The sequence below is a fragment of the Ctenopharyngodon idella genome, chromosome 4 (assembly GCF_019924925.1).
Source record: "Ctenopharyngodon idella isolate HZGC_01 chromosome 4, HZGC01, whole genome shotgun sequence".
NCBI classification, from domain to species: domain Eukaryota; kingdom Metazoa; phylum Chordata; class Actinopteri; order Cypriniformes; family Xenocyprididae; genus Ctenopharyngodon; species Ctenopharyngodon idella.
Genome location: NC_067223.1, coordinates 22563275 through 22586614, shown reverse-complemented (window position 1 = coordinate 22586614; position 23340 = coordinate 22563275). Strand labels below are relative to the sequence as shown.

General features: G+C 36.3%; 2 protein-coding genes across 2 annotated transcripts in view; one reads left to right on the top strand and one right to left on the bottom strand.

Annotated features, from left to right (window-relative positions):
• LOC127511452 (uncharacterized) overlaps positions 1 to 23340 on the bottom strand; it is a 332174-nt gene that overhangs the window by 18476 nt on the left and 290358 nt on the right. The gene's annotated exons all lie outside the window — the stretch shown is intronic.
• LOC127511227 (gastrula zinc finger protein XlCGF57.1-like) lies at positions 6805 to 15239 on the top strand. The gene is made up of 3 exons (XM_051891997.1): positions 6805 to 6856; positions 10132 to 10270; positions 12527 to 15239. The coding sequence occupies exon 3, from the start codon at positions 12750 to 12752 to the stop codon at positions 13689 to 13691; it is 942 nt and encodes a 313-aa protein (XP_051747957.1). The 5' UTR covers positions 6805 to 6856; positions 10132 to 10270; positions 12527 to 12749; the 3' UTR covers positions 13692 to 15239.

The following is a 23340-nucleotide window of genomic DNA, read 5'->3' as shown; positions in this document are numbered from 1 at the left end:
TCGCCAGCACTTCCGCTCAGTGGACCTGGGGGACAGCGGCCAAACTTTCGTCATGGCCCAACAGCTCTGGGATGCTTGCCACAAGTGGCTTATGGCCAAGACACACAATGTCGAGGAAGTGGTCGATCTGGTGGCACTGGAGCAGTTTGTTGCTTGGCTTCCACATGGAACGGCCGAATGGGTCCAGTGCCACCGCCCAACATCGTTGACGCAGGCATCCAGCTGAATGAGGATCATCTGGTGTTGGTGAGCCCCTACCTAACCTCTCCCTTCAAACCCTCTCTCTCGCCCTATTCCTGCTTCCAGGTCACGTAGTAATGTGCCCCCTCGAAGTTTTCAGGGGGCTAGACCGGCAACACAAGGGGGCATGGTGGAGAGCGCTGGAGCTGCTACTCCTTCTCCACCTTTCTCCTCTCTCCACCAATCTCTTGGCCATCCTTCTGCCACTGGGGCGGCGGAAAGACCTGTGCCAGAATGCTGGAGATGTGGGGACTCAGGTCATTTTCAGGACCAGTGTCCAATGATGATGGATGTTGATAACGACTCCCTGACTCCCCATATTTCTAACGTGCCCTTTAGATAACAAAAAAAATCCTGGTCAATGGCGCAGTCATTTTCTCAAAATAGCAATGCGACAATCCAACAATGAACCTGAACACACCTCGTTTTCAAACCAGCACACCCATGGGCACGAGTGCATTTGCTATTTAAACAACGTGCTGCAGGACAAGCTAAAGATAACTATGTCGGGCTGAAACTAGCAAAAAACACTTGTGACGCACCTGGTGTCGCATTGCGCTGGGTGTATGATAGGGCCCTTAGAGTTTTTGGCCATTTCTCAATATGCATTCTTGTCTGTGCTTGTGGACTTGTGAAACGTCATCAGTCGCTGCCCAATTACTGTTCCAATTCAAAGTTCACATATAGCCAAGTACAGTTCAAGTAGATAAAGCTATAGTTGCATATGTTCTGTGGTTGTGTAAGAAACCTCCCATCGGCCCAAAAACGGATATTGACAGCCTGGGTGAAGGTGTCTTTTCAGCACCCCTGTGAAATTCACTCAATTTTTAGAATTTAGTTTAAATTTTAGCTTAGCTGCTCATTTAATCTGACTCCAATTTCAAATGACTATTACTTTTAGATTGTGTTTCCAATTAGGAATTGTGGGTATCCCGTACTTTAAATTATTCATTCATTACGGACCCATATCACTTAGAGTCACGCGCCCTGGGTTTGCGTGGATCTCACGACACAAATTCATCAGTTTCTGGTTCTTAGTCAGAGGGTCCAGAGTTTACTAATGCATTTAAGTCGAACCGCCACATGCGTGTTTATACAAAAACACAGTTTTCTTAGTCACGATACTGCAACTTGCTAAGTCAGTGATAGACAGAAATCTGACGGTCTCACATGATGTGCAACATGCTCCTTTCATTGAGCCTTTAGTTTGAACATATCGTGATGCAGATTTGCGGAAATATGGACTCCAATAATCTACTGGTGGGGGGGGGGGGGGGGGGTTGCACATCAAAAGTCATTGTGAGTCAGGCTACAGGGAAGACACACAAAGCCTGAAAACAGACCTTTCTGCATTTATTTATAAACAGACTGTTGTATAATTTAACATGCATATCCCCAAGACATGGTATCTGTTATTACTGTTTGTGTATTGTCTCTTGTATTGTATTCCAAATTGTATTTGCATGTTTTACGATAGATCCAACAATTAATGTAACTTTACCTATGCCATGTTTAGTGTCTATGAGTTAGTATTGTGAAGATTTAAATGCTTGTGTATATGATATGTTGATGTCTATGCAACATATTAGTATTACAAGAAACTTTATTAGTGTCTTCATCTGTAACCAATCCAGTTATATATGCAAAAGATCTGTTCAAGGCAAAGGATCATAAAACTTTCCTTCTGAAAGCTTGAGTATGATTGGCCCACTGACCCCTAGGAGGTGAAGCCATCAACAGAGCTTAACAAAGATGTGAATCAGGACAGCACTGAACTGGGGATTTAACATATTCTTCAAAAACAGGAAATCTTCTAAAACTAATGAATAAATATGATTATTTTTCACTGAAAGCCAATTAAAAACATTCATTTAGAGGTAAAATCACAGTAGAAAAGAAAAACTTTTCAAGAGTTTCAGGAAAGTAAGAACAAACGGAAACCTCCTCTGGAAAATTTCAGCTATGATTTTATCCTAAACAGGATTTTGTATCAAGTCTCTTTAATCTTTGGAGCGACAGATAGAAATTTAAAGAAAGCTCAAGATCGCCAAAGTCTACAGCACTGAAAATCACCAACAATACAATACACATACAATGCTTAACTTTATAAATCAAATTATTACATTTATTGTTGAATTAATTTAATGGATCCTTGCTGAATTAAAGTATCAGTTTCTTTTAAAAGAGAATCATACTGACCCCAAACATTTGAATGGTGTAATAGGCCTTTAAATTATAAACACAGAATAATAACCAACATTAATGATTAGACCGGCCCAAAAAACACTGATTTAAATGATGATTTTCGCAGGATATCTGGTAAACTGTACTGAGACACTGATGATATATTGAACATGAAGAGAATGTATCCTGCTGAACTGATTTGTCCTAAAAATAAGATGCTGGCGGAGTAAAAAAAAAAAAAAAAAAAAACACTTGCATGGAGGGACTTAATTCCTTCAGAAGCATTAGGCTTTGTGAGCATTTTGTTAACCAGTTTTAAATACAAAACAGAGAGGAAGTGCACTATTTGTTTTACTTTTTTTTTTTTCTTTCAAAAAAGTAACAACATTCTGAGTACAAAATACAGAACATTCTCAATTCAGTTTTATAACTCTTATACTGGATATTCTGTACCCAACATGAACAAAATTCAGGTAACGTAGAATGTTTCAATTCCTTCAGAACTGAAAGCATCATGCGCGGTGAACGGTTAATAAGTTTTAAGTGCTGAACACATAGGTAGTGCATCCTTTACAAGCGTTTAAACTAAATTTAATTCATTAGGAGTATAAAATACAGAATCTTAGCAACTCAGCTGTAACTCATATACTGGATATTCTGTATAAAACATGTTAGCAAAAATATTTCAAATGAACATGTACAATGCGTTTCAAGTCCTTCAGAGTTTAAATACAAAACTGAAAGCATCGGGGGAAATGAGCGGTTAATTAATCAGTTTTAAATACTAAACTCTCAAGCATTTTAACACATCTTATCCTCAAGCTTTTGCAGACTTTTTACTTTTGTCCCTCTTTAGACCAACCATCGCTAATTATCAGTATGTCAACTTGTATTTTGGACACATGTGTGCAAATCTGGACAGAAGACTTGCATTAAACAGGTAGTTCACCCAAAAACTTAAAATTCTGTCATTTACTCATGTAGTTCCAAACCTCTATGAATTCTTTCTTCATTTGAACAAAGAAGGTATTTTGAAGAATGTTGGTAATCAGACAGTTGATCGGAAACTTCCTACTTCCCACTGTGAAACCGTGATTATGTGCTTATCGTATTCAAATTTTAACTTTTAAATTGTACCATCATGCTGATTGTCGTTTTCTCCAGTAAGTGTCTGATGTCCATTTCCTTCTCCAAGGATGCTATAATTTCCCTGCGTTTTGGAATAATGGTCCCCTCCCATTTCCTGATGAGGAAGTCTTCTTTCCCCATCTGTAAGCTTGAAAAATTCAGTGTCCACCTTAAAACAGAAACAAATATTTCTAAATTATGAAATACAAGCTTTATATAAAGTTCTCTGCAGCTTAGGTAAGCACAGCATTACCAAGGCTGGCATATCCCAAAATAGGGATCTTTCCTAAAGAGATTTCACCAACGGATGGTGATTTTGATGGTGAAGGTCACATCCTCTTTATCGGTGTCAACCACTCCACTTGACACTGTTTCATCTAGAATTGACAAAGAAGGTTTCTGTGTACAATGATGGCATTTCATATTGTAGATCCACCGACTATCACTAACTCACTTACCTTGAGATGAACCCATAGTTTGGATTCATTTTTCTTTCTGTTAATTATTCTCAATTTAAACATTACAGTGTGTCCAAACACACAAAACTCCTAATGAAGCGACTGAGATCTACGTGACACACTATTATAAAGATGGCCTTATTAAAGAGAATAAAGACATGAAGATTGAAGAAACATTCAGAGTGAAGACATGAAGATTGAAGTGTAAAGAGGAGGTCAACTTAGAAAACGAGGAGAGGATCTAAGCGCAGGGGATTTACTAATAAACATTAATAACAATACCAAAATGCAAAAAAAACAAAACAAAAAAACCTTCAAATCACACAAAGAGAACAGAACTGAGAGACTTCCGCACGTACATCCATGGAAGAACAACTGACAATGAACAAAGGAAACAGGTGTATATATACACGCAGAGAATAACACGCTAACAAGACACACCTGGAAACAATCAGAGAACTAAACAAGAAAACCACAAACTGACTATGAAATGGAGATGAGACAGAAAATTAAATGTTCGCACACAAGACAGGTAAAATATCTTGTACTGAGGAACAAACAGGCTAGTTTCATTCTCAGAGCTGAACTCAGTCATTTGATCCTTATTAACATGTCCAGAAATTAATAATATTTTTGAAGAATGTCATAAGAGTGTCCTAATTAAAGTGTTTGTTTCGTTTTTTTTTTTTTTTTTGACATGGAGCAGGTCACCTCATGTTGAGATCACATGACCATACAAAGGGTCTGTTTACACCTGGTCTTGTTTTTACTGATCTGATATCTGATTTATCAAAATGATTCCATTTACACTTGGTGACATAAATGTGTTTCTGCAAAACGGATATAAATCCGATTTTCAATTCCTGCACTATATGCAGATTTCATGGAGTTCATGTTACTGAAAGCATCAAATATGAGCTGCATTTTATTGATCATCAGCAGATTACAAAATCAAAGAAAGCAATAGGAGAGAGAGCGGCAACAGCACTGGAAGATCATTTAGTCTCATTACTTTAATGAAGATGATTATGTGTTGACCGTCTGCGACTTACTTTCAGCTTGATTTTTGCGGAAGTTTGTGTGTCGGCTTGCTTAAAGGAACACTCCACTTTTTTTGAAAATAGGCTCATTTTCCAACTCTCCTAGAGTTAAACAGTTGAGTTTTACCGTTTTCGAATCCATTCAGCCGATCTCCGGGTCTGGCGGTACCACTTTTAGCATAGCTTAGCATAGTTCATTGAATCTGATTAGACCGTTAGCATCTCGTTAAAAAATGACCAAAGAGTTTCAATATTTTTCCTATTTAAAACTTGACTCTTCTGTAGTTACATCGTGTACTAAGACCGACGGAAAATGAAAAGTTGTGATTTTCTAGGGCGATATGGTTAGGAACTATACTGTCATTCCAGCGTAATAATCAAGGAACTTGGCTGCCGTACCATGGGTACCAATGATATTTCATTGCGCCTGCTGCACCCATGGTACGGCAGCAAACTTCCTTGATAATCCAGTAAACAGGCAGAGAATCAACAGGGCAGGCAGCAAACAAACACGATGATGAGTCCTGGAGATTCATCTGCTCTCAGAAATGATCCTCCATCATCTCATATCATGTAGAAGATCACATTAGAAATGTCTTAGGAACAGATGCAGGATCATTTTCTCTTGTCATGATAATCACACTCTTCATGTCTGTTGATTTCCACAGTCACTTCCACCAACATTGTTCCCAGAACCAGGAACGACTTCCTACAATGTAAGTCACTAAGAAAACAAGGAGAAAAAGTGTGTTCATGTTCTTCGTGCAGAGTCTTCCACTTTTTTTACAAAACCTTTTTGCTCTCTAGAAACCCAGTCAGTTTGGGTTAAAATTCTTTAAAATATCAAGTATTGGCATTATAAACACTGAATTATTACCAACATATGAAATTAAATTAAGGACATGCATCAGGAAAAATTGGGAATGTTGAACAATAAATATATGAATATAACAGCTTGATTTTGCAGTGTTGTCTGTCTGTTAAAGCAAGACAGAGAGCAATGTAGTCGCATGTTGATCTGCCAGTCACCAGCATGGCCAGTCTTTCATGCGAAGACTCTCCTCATGCATATACAACTTGAATATAATGATGAATTTAAAAGTTCACAATGCTGTTGCAGATGAAATATAATGTGGATAACATTGGGTGACCAGATTTCTCATGGCGGAATATGGGACGGGATGAACAGGACACAAAAAATTCACTGAAACTTTGTGTGGTACCAACAGTAGGACAAATATATAGAGATACAAATTAAATAAACTACATTTTTCAGGTACAGTAGGTTTATTTAACATGTATGCATTTATTTAACATCTTTTGTTGTTTGATTTTAGGCTGCTGTCACCTTAAGACTGAATGCTTGGATCTAATATACTGACCTGACACAAATGGCATTCAACATACTACAATTTGGGACACAATAATTATAATTTTGAATACTTAGGATGGATAGAATGCAAATTAGGACACAGCATTAATCTTTGACAAAAACATGACTTTCTCACTCAAAATGTTGCTATTTTTAATGAAACTTACCCATATTCGAGGGTTTGATCAAAAAGAATGCATGAAGCTAAAATAATATATATATATATATTTTTTTTTTAAAGCAGAGGGTCTGTTCTTTCTGCACCCAAACATTACAGTTTTGTCTACTGGACAGAATATCACACTCTTTCATTGGTAGTTTCTCATTTTTCTTTCTATACAGCATATAGACAGCAGCGTGTGAATGGGACTTTTATTTTGGTGTGGCGTTGGGACGTCATAAGGCTGCGCCGCGCTCCTGCATCCTGAATAAAGGTTTGTGTTTTTACGCATTTAAAGTGTTTAAATCAATTCAAACTGTTCAGTCAATTCAATCGTTTTTTTACAAGCTGTGTACAATAAATTAACCATTACTAAAAGTAACTTTGCAATGCATTATTTTTATTTAACATTAATGAACGTTTTATTTAACATTAATGAACGTTATTTTTGGGAGTAATGGGTAACGGAAGCAGCGTGTAACGTGAATGAGTTTATCTTAAACATGAATTCAGGTACTGGAAAGAAGTGATGAGAGAAACTGAGCTTTTTAAACTCCGAGTCAATTGAATCAATTGCTTCGACAAATTATTCAGTGATTCTTTTTTTTTTATTATTATAATTAATAATAATTATATAATTATTCTATTTATTATTATTATTACTATTATTAATGTCAAGAAATACAAGTAAATAGTAAAAATGCGAAAGTTAGGTACAATGAAATGATAATGAAAGCAAATGATCATTTATACATACATGTGCATACACGGTTCACATAGCCTATACATAAACAAGAAAAACAGAACAATAAACTTTAGTGAAATAAAGTTAAAACAAGTTTAAAAATGTTCTGGATGTACTTCTAAAAACAATGAATAAAGGATTTGATGAGTGAATTTACTGTAGTGAATGTGAATTTTGTGATTTTGCAAGGAGCAGTAATAGATTAATAATAAAGTAAATTTAGCTTTTGTATAAGGGCCATTCTACAGAATTGGTGCAAACTGCCGTCCCACAACCAAAAAACACATTTAAAAAGCTATTAAGTATTCACATTTTAGATGTTTACTAAGATCCATCTATTATCTGTTGAATCTCAAAATATTAAAAATATCAGTAAGCTATTATATCTATTAAAGATATAAAATCATCATTTATTGGGTACTTTTAATTGGGAGATGGCTGTACTGAACCCTAACCCCTTTTTAAAATATATATTTTAGATTTTTTTAAAAAGTGAAGTTAATATAAAATAAATAATTTTTTTTTATTTATTTAAAAATGTGTCCCGCATTTTCATGTCACTACCGAAACCCTGTAAGTTTGAGTCGATTGGCTGAGACTGATTTTAACACACTTCTACATTTTTGATCAGGTAATATTCCCTCCTCCCATAGCCTCTCTTTCCTATTAGATAGGTACCATCATTTTGAGTTAAATGTGTTCAAAAGTCTGAAAATTTGTGTGTAACTTTAAGGAATGTCAATAACAAACACCTTTTTCTGCAATTAAGCAAACTTTTTTGAGTGTTATTCCATAAAATTTAGTTATGTGCGTACAACTGTTCAGAACTGTGCTAGCTAACCATGTGCCGATTATCATCTTTGAGCTAGACTCAAAAGTATCGAATTTATTTGGGGGAAATAACTTTTAGTACAATTATGCAAGTCATTTGAATTTTTTTATAATGCACATTTTTATTGTTTTAGTATGCAAGTTAAAATTCTGTACTGTGATGTGGTGCTGTCACTACCAAACATGTGCAGTCATGACTGAAACATGGGATGTTTAGTATATTAAATATATTGAATTATCAACCAAGATGTTATGATAGTGTTTGGTTTAATGTATCTTCAAACTACTAAACCTTTAACTTTGAAATCAGTATGATTAACTTTATGTCTTTTACAAAGAAAGATTGGATTAAAAATACAACAAATCTCATAAATTACACTTGAAATATTGTTAAAATTGTAATTGTTATTGATTTACCTGTGAAAACTTTAAATATATATATATATCAAAAAATATATTTACAAGGTAGATGTAAACAAAATGTTAATAGGTCAATGTGACCTTTCTTATTAAATTATTTATTATTGTGTTTCGGTAGACAAATTTATGGAGAAAATAAAATATTCCAAAACTTTTTGAAAATACAATATGGAATTAACTGTACAATTACTAGAAATACTTACCGTGGATATTATACAATTTGCATACATACAAAATTTGTTTGCATACAGACGTTTCTAACTGACTTTGCACCAATTCTGTAGAATGGACCATATTAAAGCTGCAGTCCGTAACTTTCTTTGATTAAAAATGATCCAATTTGAGTTTTTGAGTGTTCTAATTTGAGTGGTTTGGGCCGGTTTCTGTGGAAAATACGAATTTGTCTTTGCACCATAATGTCAGGTCTTCTGGTGCTGTGTACATAAAGAAGGAGTCCCGGCTAGTAGGCTATATCGTGTGTGTGGATGCTGCTGGTGGCGGATCTTTCAGCTGGAATGCAATTAAATTCGTAATTTTTGATGGCAATAAAGAAAGTTAGAAACGACAATCGTCATTGACAACTGTTGACTACAGCAAAAAAGGGAAAGCGACCGGGTGCGTGCGAAAACAAGAATAAATATCAGCAGGGCTTTTGAAAGGTGGTGTGAAGGGGTTTAAAACAGACGCAGAGACGGCTTTTTTTCTGCTGGACAGGTGAGAAATTTCAATGATTCACTGGGTAATTCGGTAACAGTAGTGCACTTGTTCGCTTAATCCATATAGTTATGGAGTTTCTTTTGTTGAGATTTTATTCTCGCTTTGCTATGGTCAAGCACATCTGCCGAAAAAAGCATATTATGAATTGTAGCTTTAAAAAACAAAGAAAACCCCAGAAGAACATTGCAGTTAATAAAATGAGGAAATTCGACCCAACATAGCCGTGTGAGGACAATCCCAGAAGAGCAGTTTCATCATGGGCATCACAGAAAGAACAACTTGTGTCTAACTGACTTAAACCTTTTAAAAAAAAAACTTTGACAGGGTGAAATTTTTGTAATAATTTGAATGAAATTTCTGTAACCTTGTTAGTTATTATGTATTTCAAAGGCAGAGTCCATCCTTTTTTTCAATCAATGTGGTCAGCTGATTCAGTGGTTCGAATTGCCGCATGCTGACGTCACCTGCTGCTCAAAACAGTGTAAATGAATGAGAACAAACACTGACAACTTTTACAAACCAAATCAATAGCAAATGTTTTTATGAAAGTGTAGTATTAAATATATTCTACAAATCAATAAAAAGCAAATGTAAATCATAACAAAAAGTTTGTATGATTTGCATTCTGCAAATCACTCATTGCATTCATAGTTATTAATATTTTTTTTTTGCAAGTTTTGAGGTTGTTTTTTTTTTTTGTAAATCAGATCATTTAAGTCCATTAACTCTCATTCTGACTCCCTCACCAGTGCGCTGAACTAGAGCTGATTGAGACACAGCCAGATATTTACTTTGGATTCATTTTTCTTTCTGTTAATTATTCTCTTCTTAAACAGGACAAACACACAGAAAAACTCCTGGTGAAGCGACTGAGATCCACTATTATAATGATGGAGTTTATTAAAGAGGAGAGCGAAGACATAAAGATTGAAAAAGAATTCAGAGTGAAACAAGAAGAAACCGAGGAACAAACAGGTTGGTTTCATTCTCAAAGCTTCTTATTAAAATGTCCAATGGTGAAAATGAACAAAATTGCTGGCACCGGCTGGAAAAAAAAAGAGATAAAAAAAGTACTGGCAGGGAAAGAGTTAAAATTTAATATGATTGTTTAAAACAATCCAATCTTATTCAGTAATGTCAGGCATTGCCGATTGAGCTGAAGCTGAAGAATGGATGAACACCAGTAAACTGAAGCGCTTCGGAAAAACTCGACCAAACACATCCTATATGAGATTATTCAGATATATACAACAAAAACATCACATCTTACATTTACAGAAAAGGATGTGAATGCAAAAGTGAACTCAACATTAGTAGTCAGAATGTGCAGCTCTTATTAGTAATGTTATAAACATGGGCAGTGTTTTCACACTGAGTCCACTTTGAACTGAGCTGAGACACCCTGAAGTGGAGCAAGAGCTGAACCCTGAAAGAGAACTCAGATCATTTTTGGTCCACTTAAATAGTAATGTGGTCTCAGACCTCTTTGTGTTCATACTGTTTCTTTTTGGATCAAGTCCAGTTCAGTGTTTTACGGCTGAAACTATAGCCTCCAAAATTTTATTCCATTCACTTACATTGTATGTGCCAAGCTGTAACCAAGAATTTTATTTTTAAAGGATAGTTTTATTTATTTATTATTATTTTATGAAACAATGTTGCTACAAATGCTGTTGATTGAGCTTAACTTTGAAAATGGAATATAAAATATAAAAAACATCTTTTGCATAAAATGCATTTTATTGCAGTACTGAATCCATATTCTTGCACTATATCACAAATAAATCATGTTTAATTTGAATTTTCTTTGAATCATGTTTATTTATTTTGGCAATGATGCCAAAATAGAAATATTTATAATTCTACTTTGCTAAAAATACATAAATGTGTCAGACACAGATGCCTGCATAATGCCACTGATTCTATAGTATACATTTGAAGTGTTTTAAATTATTAGTTATTACCGTGTATGTTTTTACAATATAATAATTAAATGTTATTGCCTTTTGTGTTGTAATATTCTTTTGATTTAAAATATTTCAAAATGCCAGTGCTTGCATTCATTCGAAATATTAGAAAGTGCATATCCAGTAATGTAGTTTCTTTAAATCCACTGGTGAAATCAGGCGTTATGAGAACTAGCATTCATGCCATACATTATTAAACACATTAAGTATTACATGCAGTAATTTATTAAATCATTAAATAAGCATCTTGCATGCTTAACATGGAAATATAAAGAAGCCGGTGATGCATCTCTCAGTATCTATGTTGGACTTGGCAGTATTTGCTGTGAGTTTTTCGAAACATTGTAATCAAAGGTAGCTTTAATCGTAATCATAATTTGTTTTGTTTTTGAAATCTGTAACTGTTTCATTCGTAATTGCTGATCAGAAAGCCAAGTCAAGGCTTTTAACTTAATTCGGTGGGGTGTTGGCTGATAGGCAGCTGCTTCAAACTGTCATCTAGGTAGTCCCGATTTTCAGAAAGCGTCCAATCTGTCCTTGAAAAAGGAGTTTGCAGATGTTGATTTGTGGTCACTGTGCCCTGTCCAATTTTTGGAGGTCGGCCAGTGCCCTCCAGAAACAGGGTTGATCACCCTTTGCCATAGAAGATGTAACAAATAGTGGACTGAGATCAGTCTATAATTAACCAGATCTTCTGGGTCAAACTAGGCTTTTTAAATAAAGTGTTTAGCTGCCACGTTCTAAAAATTTTGCGATATCGAGAAGCCTTAGTTTTTGTTCGTCGGCCGACTAAGTTTACTTACCGTTTCGCACCGTCAGCTGAAGTTGGTCCTCGTCTGCTTTTTCCGACCGATTCGACAGGTCGGAGCTTGTCAGTCCGTCGGGCCATCGTGATCATTCTGATTGGCTGTTCAGCTACTGCCACCTGCTGGTACGGAAAGGCATTTCATCTTACGCAGGTGCAGAACGGACGTGCTACTTGGCCGTCGAGCGTCGGTTTGGTGTGTCGGGTCAACTTTGGACCCAGACGCTGCCGATGTGAGCCAACCCCGCAGTCTGCTTCCGTCACCACTAGTTCGTCGGTGTCGGCTTCGTGTGTTGCTGCCTTCATGTAACACCTTTCAGTAGCTTAGTGGGTATAAGATCTATCGTAAGTGGGTTTTTATGCTTTACGTGTCAAATGTTTTGATGTCTGTTGCTTTGTGCCATTAAAGTGGGGTTAACTTTTATTTATTTGTTTTATTCTTTATTGTCTTATTTTTAGACCTGATGGCACTTAAAGAGGAGACTGAAGTACTAAATGAAATGGAAGAGAAAGATCAACATAAAAGTCATCATGATTTCATAACTGGGGAAAAATATTTTAGTTGCTCAAAGCCTGAAAATACTTCCTCACAAAAAATAGTTCAGAAGACAGGAACTAGAAGTCACTTCATTTGCCAACAGTGTGGAAAGAGTTTCAATAGAAAGGAAACCTTAAAGACCACATGAGAATTCACACTGGAGAGAAACGTTTCACCTGTCATCAGTGTGAAATAAGTTTCACTCTGAAAAAAAGCCTTAACAGACACATGAAAATTCACACTGGAGAGAAGCCTTACACATGCCCTCAGTGTGGAAAGGGTTTTGATCAGCGTGTAAACCTTAAAGTCCACATGAGAGATCACACTGGAGAGAAACCCTACATGTGCACTCAGTGTGGAAAGAGTTTCTTTCAAAAAGGACACTTTAAAGAACACCTGAGAATTCACACTGGAGAGAGCCATTTCATCTGCCAACAGTGTGGAAAGAGATTCACTCAAAAAGGAAGTCTTAACAGGCACATGAGAATTCACATTGGAGAGAAGCCTTTCACCTGCCCTCAGTGTGGAAAGAGATTCACTCAACATGGAAACCTTGAAGTCCACATGGTAGTTCACACTGGAGAGAAGCTTTACACTTGCCAACAGTGTGGAAAATGTTTCAACCGAAAAGGAAATCTTAATGCTCATATGAGAGTTCACACTGCAGAGAGCCTTTTCACCTGCCAACAGTGTGGAAAAGGTTTCACTCTGAAAGGAAGTCTTAAAAAGCACATGAGCATTCACACCAGAGAAGAGCCTTATACATGCCCTCAGTGTGGAAAGAGTTTCAATGAAAAAGGACACTTTAAAGTCCACTTGAGAATTCACTCTGGAGAGAAACCCTATATGTGCCTTCAGTGTGGAAAGAGTTTCAATGAAAAAGGACACTTTGAAGACCACATGAAAATTCACACTGTAGAGAAGTCTTTCACCTGCAAACAATGTGGAATAAGTTTCAATCATAAAGGAAACCTTGACAGGCACATGAGAATTCACTCTGGAGAGAAACCATTTAAATGCGGTCACTGTGAAGAGACTTTCAGATATAAAGTGACCCTCAAGTACCACATCAGGGTTCATGTATGAAATAACTGTTTTATGTCTTCAGTGTGAAATGAGTTTCACAGACATGAATCACCTTAGAAATAATGTAATAACACCAGAAAGAAGCCTTTTATGAGCCGTCACTGTGGAAAGACTTGCAGAAATAAAGCAACCTTGAGGTTCACATAAAATCCCAGGTGGCGTCTAGATGAGATATGTAAAATAGTCTGCACATTTTCCTTTCAATAACAAAATAAACCCATTGAAAAAAACAGTGTTTGTGAAAGCATCACAGCGATTATGGGTGGGAATCTTTTGTTACCTCATGATTCTCGATTTTGAATCAAATTTTGATTCTATATATAGATTTGATTGTAGTTTACTGTTTTGTGTTACTTTTCTTATTTGACTGTGGTAGACAGTTTAGAAAAAAAATCTCACTGAATTAATTGCAAACTTGGGAATTTATTTTGTTTTTTCTTCCCATTTTAGTCAACCCAATATTATTGTCATTTAAGCTGACTGTGATCATTACAAACATGACTGGCAGTCTTCTGTAATAAAGCAAGGCAGCTCTAAGACAGATAAAACATAAATAAAACTCATTGATGCAAAAATAAAAGCTTTTGCCGCACACTCAACTCAAGCACAGCATTGGGTCATGGCTTATTGTGATTAATAACTCTCTTCAATAACTTTAAGTAGTACAGAAGAAGAATATAACATTAAGAAATGCAACACGTTAGGATATACAGTGGGTATGGAAATTATTCAGACCCCCTTAAATTTTTCACTCTTTGTTATATTGCAGCCATTTGCTAAAATCATTTAAGTTCATTTTTTTTCCCTCCATTTTCTTTCATATATTGATCTCTCCTACTGTTGAAGCTAGATCTGTCTCTGTCAAAAAGAGGTGCTTAAATGAGTGTGCTATTTATAAAGGCTACATCTTTAACACCAAGCATATCTGCGGACTCTTGATTTTCTCCTTGATTGCTTTAACTCAAAAGTTAAGAGTGTAATAGATGATCTTGCTCCTGTGAAAGTCAGGAAAAGTGGCAGACAAAAAGCACCTTGGAGAAACTCAACAGCAGTACAAAATATGAAAAGACAATGCAGAAAAGCTGAGCGCATGTGGCGAAAGACAAAACTTGAAATCAACTATAATATCTAGAAAGAGAGCCTTGATGCTTTCAATGTGGAACTATGTAAAGCTAGACAGACCTTCTTCTCAAAAATTATAAACAGCAATTGAAATAACACCTGCGCTCTTTTTGCTACAGTAGAGACACTAACAATCCCCCTCAAGTCAGATTCCCAGTGAAATGCTCAGACAGCAAATGCAGTCAGTCTGCTTCCTTCTTTTCTGAGAAGATCAGTAATATCAGACATGTGAACAGCACATCCTAAAATTGCACTGGGGTTAGACAAATTCGACAACAACATCAGAAAGTAATTACTAAGTCAAATTTCGAAGTAATTGATGGCAAAAGATTGGAAGAAACAGTACAGCACCTTAAAACATAAACCTGTGCCCTTGACACACTTCCCACATCTTTTTTTGGTGTGTGTGTGTGTGTTTAACTGTTTAGAAGCAGTATAGATTACACTTCCATGAAAACATTAGTAGTTGGTTTGTAAAAGTTGTCATCACACATGTTAGTGTTTGCTGATCTTGTTCATTTACACTGTTTGAGCAGCTGGTGACGTCAGCGTGCGGTGAATTTAGCAATTGACTCAATGTTTCAAAAAACTCAGTCTGTCTCAATGTGCATACTATCCATCCTAAATAGTACGTGGCATTAGTAATATTCAATACTATCTACGTCAGCTAGGGTAGATTTCTCACATCGCTTCTTTCCAGTACCTGAATTCATGTTTACAATAAACTGATTCACAATAGAGGGAGTGAAATGAGATGTTCCTATTTTGTTACTCATGAGTGGATGCCATTACTCCCAAAAAATAACATTCATTAATGTTAAATTTAGCATTGCAACTTTAATTTCAAAAATGGTGAATTTATTGTACACAGCTTGTAAAAACGATTACATTGAGTGCACAGTTTCTATTTATTAAAACACTTTAAATCAGTAAAAACACAAACCTTCTTCAGCCGAATCACAACACATGCAGGAGCATGGTGCACCCTTATGACGTCACATCACCAGACCATATATATATATATATATACACACAGGTGCTGGTCATATAATTAGAATATCATCAAAAAGTTGATTTATTTCACTAATTCCATTCAAAAAGTGAAACTTGTATATTATATTCATTCATTACACATAGACTGATATATTTCAAATGTTTATTTCTTTTAATTTTGATGATCATAACTGACAACTAAGGAAAATCCCAAATTCAGTATCTCAGAAAATTAGAATATTATGAAAAGGTTCAATATTGAAGACACCTGGTGCCACACTCTAATCAGCTAATTAACTCAAAACACCTGCAAAGGCCTTTAAATGGTCTCTCAGTCTAGTTCTGTAGGCTACACAATCATGGGGAAGACTGCTGACTTGACAGTTGTCCAAAAGACGACCATTGACACCTTGCACAAGGAGGGCAAGACACAAAAGGTCATTGCAAAAGAGGCTGGCTGTTCACAGAGCTCTGTGTCCAAGCACATTAATAGAGAGGCGAAGGGAAGGAAAAGATGTGGTAGAAAAAAAGTGTACAAGCAATAGGGATAACCGCACCCTGGAGAGGACTTTGAAACAAAACCCATTCAAAAATGTGGGGGAGATTCACAAAGAGTGGACTGCAGCTGGAGTCAGTGCTTCAAGAACCACTACGCACAGACGTATGCAAGACATGGGTTTCAGCTGTCGCATTCCTTGTGTCAAGCCACTCTTGAACAACAGACAGCGTCAGAAGCGTCTCGCCTGGGCTAAAGACAAAAAGGACTGGACTGCTGCTGAGCGGTCCAAAGTTATGTTCTCTGATGAAAGTAAATTTTGCATTTCCTTTGGAAATCAGGGTCCCAGAGTCTGGAGGAAGAGAGGAGAGGCACACAATCCACATTGCTTGAGGTCCAGTGTAAAGTTTCCACAGTCAATGATGGTTTGGGGTGCCATGTCATCTGCTGGTGTTGGTCCACTGTGTTTTCTGAGGTCCAAGGTCAATGCAGCCGTATACCAGGAAGTTTTAGAGCACTTCATGCTTCCTGCTGCTGACCAACTTTATGGAGATGCAGATTTCATTTTCCAACAGGACTTGGCACCTGCACACAGTGCCAAAGCTACCAGTACCTGGTTTAAGGACCATGGTATCCCTGTTCTTAATTGGCCAGCAAACTCGCCTGACCTTAACACCATAGAAAATCTATGGGGTATTGTGAAGAGGAAGATGCGATATGCCAGACCCAACAATGCAGAAGAGCTGAAGGCCACTATCAGAGCAACCTGGGCTCTTATAACACCTGAGCAGTGCCACAGACTGATCGACTCCATGCCACGCCGCATTGCTGCAGTAATTCAGGCAAAAGGAGCCCCAACTAAGTATTGAGTGCTGTACATGCTCATACTTTTCATGTTCATACTTTTCAGTTGGCCAAGATTTCTAAAAATCCTTTCTTTGTATTGGTCTTAAGTAATATTCTAATTTTCTGAGATACTGAATTTGGGATTTTCCTTAGTTGTCAGTTATACTCATCAAAATTAAAAGAAATAAACATTTGAAATATATCAGTCTGTGTGTAATGAATGAATATAATATACAAGTTTCATTTTTTGAATGGAATTAGTGAAAAACAAACTTTTTGATGATATTCTAATTATATGACCAGCACCTGTATATGCTCTTGAATTTTGTATATATGAGTGTGAGATTTTGTCTAATAGGCAAAACAAACCTTATTCCAAGATATAAGACATTTTAATTCAGATAACGTTAGCAGTAATGATGTATCACAATGTAGTTTTGGTTATTTAATTTCTGTTATTAAAAATAAGAACAAAGAAGCGAATTACAGACAATAGGACAAATACAACAGACCAAAGACAGATATTAATTTACGTTTTTCAAGTCATAATCGAGTTAGATTGGCTCTTCATTCAGGAAGGTCAAAGGTCATTGTATAGATCACAAGGGTCGCTCTTTTGACATCCTCTATTGAAACACTTCATCATTGACTCTCTTTGCTGTGATGAAAGTGAAGTATATTAATATATTGAATTATTTGTGTTCATTACAGCACTGAGAGCAGCAGCGGGACGATCACATGACAGATATAGAAAGAAAACACTGATATTATTCACAAAACACTACATGATGAATTCAGAGCATGGTATTACCACAGTTCATGTAGAAAAACATGGTTTTATCATGTCAGGATACTTTCTAGATCAGGACAAGCAGCATGAACCACTGAACAAAGAAACTCCAACAATTCTGACATTTACAGTAATGATGTGATTCATCTGGACTCATTTCAGAGTTCAGCTTACAGTTTTCCTTCTTTCATTCCTAATATATTTCTGAGTTATCTGGATTGAACTCATGATGATTGACTCAATCCTTGTTGTTTTTATATTTTCTCAGAGTTGTTCAGAGCATCAGATCTGTAAATTCAGTTCTGTTCAGGAGGTTTATTTAAAGTAAACTGGATTAGATTATAATAATTGTGCTCATACTTACACTGATCAAGAGTTTACAGTATGATCACATGATCTGGGTTTATATATTTTACATTTATTAATAAATTGACATTTATCAATTTTACAAAAAAAAAATCACATTTTTTATTATGATACATTTGAATGAATCCTGTGTGATCATTTCAATTGAAAGTTAATTTACACACACACACACACACACACACACTGATCTTACTGTCTATGTGAGGATTCATTACACACATTTATTCTGACATGTTATTTCACTGACAGAAGTTCAGCTGTAGTATTAATGTAATGAAGAGAAAATAAGAGACTCTACAACATCTCACTGTTACTGATTCATCATGAGCTCAAAGCATTATGGGTAGAATCTCTCTACAGTCTATTCTGATTCATCAACACAGTTTCACTGATGATCCAGAATCAACACCAAACCCAGGATAGAGCGGTTGAGTGAATGTGGTCTGGACTGTGTGGATGAGGCTCATTGTGTCTCCAGAGACGCTGTAGAAGGACAGAGTTCCTGCACTGTGATCCACATACACTCCTATTCTACTGATGATGGACTTTACTGGGAGTTTAGTCACTATGTTATTGTGTCTGAATGAGTATCTGTTTGAAGAGCAGTTCAAACCCCAGGACTGATCATTACGTCCAAACACACACTCATAACCCCCTCCCTTCCTGCTGATGCTCTTATATGACACTGATATATCCACAACACCACTCCTCTCAATCTCCCAGTAACAGCGTCCACACACACTCTCTCTACACAACACCTGATACACATCAAATCTGTCTGGATGATCAGGATACGACTGGACTGTGTCAGTGACAGTAATCACTCTGTTCCCCTCAGACAGATGTGTGCGTTTATTCATTGTGTTCAGATCCAGATTGAGCTGATGGGAAACTGATGGAGATAAAACACATCAGGAATTATGAATCTGATCTTTTAATGTTTCTAAACTCTTTATGTTAAATATATCATCAGTGTCTCAGTACAGTTTACCAGATAAACCTGCGAAAATCATCATTTACATCAGTGGCTCTCAACCTTTTTTTGGGCCGGTTTAATCAGTCTTCCCTGAATATTAATGTTGGTTATTATTGTGTTTATTATAATTAGGCCTATTATTATATTTACACCATTCAAATGTTTGGGGTCAGTGTGGTTCTTTTTTAAAATAAGTCTTCAATTCAGCCAGAATCCATTAAATTGATTCAATGATGAGTGTAATAATTTGATTTATAAAGTTTTTAAGCATTGTAGGTCTTATTTTCAGTGCTGTAGACTTTGGCGATCTTGAACTTTCTTTAAATGTTTCCCCAAAGAGACTTGTTAAAAAATCCTGTTTAGGATAAATCCATAGTGGAATTTTTCCAGAAGAGTTTTCAGTTACTTTCTTTCTTGAAACTCTTGAAAAGTTTTTTTTTTTTTTTTTTTTCATACTCAGTGAGTTTTTCTGCTTGTTTTCTTAGTGACTTACATTGTAGGAAGTCGTTCCTGGTTCTGGGAACAATGTTGGTGAAAGTGACTGTGGAAATCAACAGACATGAAGAGTGTGATTATCATGTCAGGAGAAAATGATCCTGCATCTGTTCCTAAGACATTTCTAATATGATCTTCTACATGATATGAGATGATGGAGGATCATTTCTGAGAGCAGATGAATCTCCAGGGGCCTGATATATGAACATTGCATACTCACAAAAAAGGCACTGAAATGTGCGTACTCAATTTTCCATGCACCTACTGGGATTTTTTTATAAAAAAAATAAATAAAAAAAAACTGTGTAAATATGTGCGCACCATACGGGAGCTCTAGACCATAAAAAGATGAGTAGCTACTGTACACAGTACTGTCCAAACTCTGCTGAAATCAGGTGTGCTCCTGGTGTCGTACACAGACAGACGGTAGTCTAAAGATACTCCATTTCATGGTCTTCCGAATATTATGAAAAAAATGCTATTGTATTTGAAGGATAGATTTTGAAGGAAATGGTAAGATATGCACATTTTATTTTTAAAATTTTTTGTCATTAATTAATTGATGCATTAATTTGATTTGTTTAAAACAATTAAAAATACTGTTTGGCAGTGGAAAGGAATGAGAATAACTCTTCACTGAAAACAATCTGAACAGTATTTTACAAGTCTGATTTATTTTTTTCTAAAACAAGACAAGGATAGAAAATGATTTTTTAGCAATGTAATATGATGATATTTATAGTCATATTTTCCTAATGTCTTTAATGTACCATTAAACATGGTGTCACATGGATTGGAATATTTGTGGAAATGATATGCAAATGACGAAATGCATAGTAAAACTAGGCGTCGTAAGCTCCATATATGGTTATTTCGGGGACGTGATGGGGTGGAGATTCATGTACGCACAATCTTCCTCTGACTGGGTTTTATAAAGGGAATTTTGCACAGGTTGTGGCGTATGCATGGTTTTAGAATTCTGAAAACTTTTGTGCGTACGGAAAATCTTTTTCCGCGTACGCACACTTTTAGGATGAAATTTTTTACATGAGTCTCCAGGACTTTACCTCTGTCAGAGATCTTCTTCAGCTCCTCTTTGCAGAAATCCTCCAGTTTGTCTCTCAGCTGACGGACAGATTCTCTCACGACATCAAAAGCGGAGAGAGAACTGAAGGGATGTTCATTTACATCTGTAGATTCAGGAGGAGCTGAGAGAGACTGGAAACTCTACAGAAAACAGAAATCAAAGCTCATCACTTCCACACTTCAGACAATAACCTGCACTACTGTCAGATTTGAGCAGCTCTTGTTGATCTTTAGTAACTCTCCTCAATCCAGCACTTTCACAGCATCAGCTTCATTCTTCTCATGTTCATTATATCATGTTAGAGCTGAAAGACCTAGCGTTTGACACTTACACTATATGTGAACTTTCTAGGAAAACATCTGGCAGTAACTTAAATGTAACAGATCAAGTGCATCAATGGAGTCACATGGCAGGGTTGAGTAGATTTGATCAGAAAAAGCAGTTCAAAGTCAACAAGTAGATTGACCATTATTTATAACTTTTGAGCAGAATTATTGTGCCATATAACACTATATGTGAACTTTCTAGGAAAACACTTGGATGATCAAACATCTGGCAATAAAATAAATGTAACAGATCAAGTGCATAAATGGCGTCACAGAGTTGAGTACACAGCAAACTCCCCAGAGTTAAAATGGAATGAAGCGTCCATCTCAAGACACTTCGCGGTCTACTCTATCCCACAGTTCAGATGCCGGTGACAGCAGGAGATCTGTGTGAATTCACATACAAATGTAAGTAATCCCTCGGTTTCACCAAAATGTATTATCTAAATCAAACCGTAGGCCTACTAATATTCATGATGTCCAAAACGTCAGTTTTTCATAAATACAATATTTGTCTGTACTGTACTTTAAATTGTCTGTACTGTACTTTAGACTTAAATACAGAGTAAATGTATAAATATGAATGTATATATTTTCACAGTTAACGTTTCATTTAACATTAAAAAAACAAACAAGGATAACTAATAGTTGCTAACGATATAAAAGTCACATTACGCAGTTTATTTATATTTTACCTGCCAGCAGTGAAGCATGTCAAAACCCAATAGAAACCCAACTTTTCTGCATCCCTTTCTCTTTTTAAAATGCATGCTGTCATCTGTCACACAGCCGCTAGCCATGTATGGACGCTCGGCTCATTGTTGCCACGTCTGGAATTGGGCTACTTTTACACTTGTGCTGTGATTACGCTACTTTTGGGATGGTTTTGTTGCACAGACCCACCAATTCTTGATGAATACAGTAGTTCAAAATTTTTTATGCACTACACGGTTTTAAAGTCGTTCAAGATAGCTGTTTGCCACAACATCTTCTCCCCATGCTGTAGTTTCACAGGTAAAGCAAAACCAAAATGTATAAATGACAAAACACATGACTAGTTGCTTTGGATGCAATCAGGCCAGCCCACAATAACTTTATCATCATATAAAAGCAGCTAATATATGCTTACTGTAAAGCACTGACCTCACCTTACAACATCATGCATTGTTGCAGAGAAAAAAGTCAAGGGTCAAGAGCCAACACTGATCTTCATGATGGTGGCATCATTTTTTTCTTTTGTTTTCTTTTTTTTCCCTCTTGACCAATAAAACAACTGTCATGATCACCCAGTGGAGTGCCTTTGTTAGCCACCAGAGGGCACTCCACCCCGGACTGTTGCCTCACTATATCAGACTCAATCTTTCATAATCCTTTGTCCCGGACTCATCACTGATCATTGCACACAGCTGTCTTCACTCATGTCATCCGGTTTGTTTCTGTCAGTTTCATCAAGGTTTTGTAATTGTTACCTGCACTTCTGTTTGGTTTTTGTTTTCTTGTTTTATGAACTGGTTACTTGTGTTTTGACTCTTGCCTGGCATTGTACTATGATTCTGGATATCCTAATAAAGCTGCACTTGGATCTTACTAAATTCTCAGAGCAATCCCTGACAACAACGTCTAAAACTCTGTTGATTCTCAATAAGGACTTCTGTAGACGTGTGAAAATGAAGTGAATCTGATTAGTAATAAGTGAATCTGGTAATGCTGTTTGTGTGGTTGTTCAATCAGATGTTGAGAGATTTATGGCCTGTTGCACAAAGCCGGTTTCAGTTGTTACCCAGGTAAGTTCAAGATTAGTTTGAGCAAACTCTGGTTTTTCGGGCTTATGAAGGTGGATTGGTTTTTAGCGGGTTTCATTGCTATGGTAACTTATGCTACACGGCTAACTTGCTCCTCATCAGGTTTTATTCTGGGTTAGAGATTGCAAACCCAAACTGGACCAATCAGCTGTGAGTAAAGTGACATGTATCTGATGCAATAAAGCCACTCCCCCTGTATCTCTCGCTCCAAATTAAATCAGTTTATAGTGAAAACATTTTAGAGACAAAATTGCTCATCTTTTGCTGCTAATTATTTATTATATTTATATTATATGAATTAATTATGTATAATTCATATAATAGTATATTCATATAACTATTATATGATT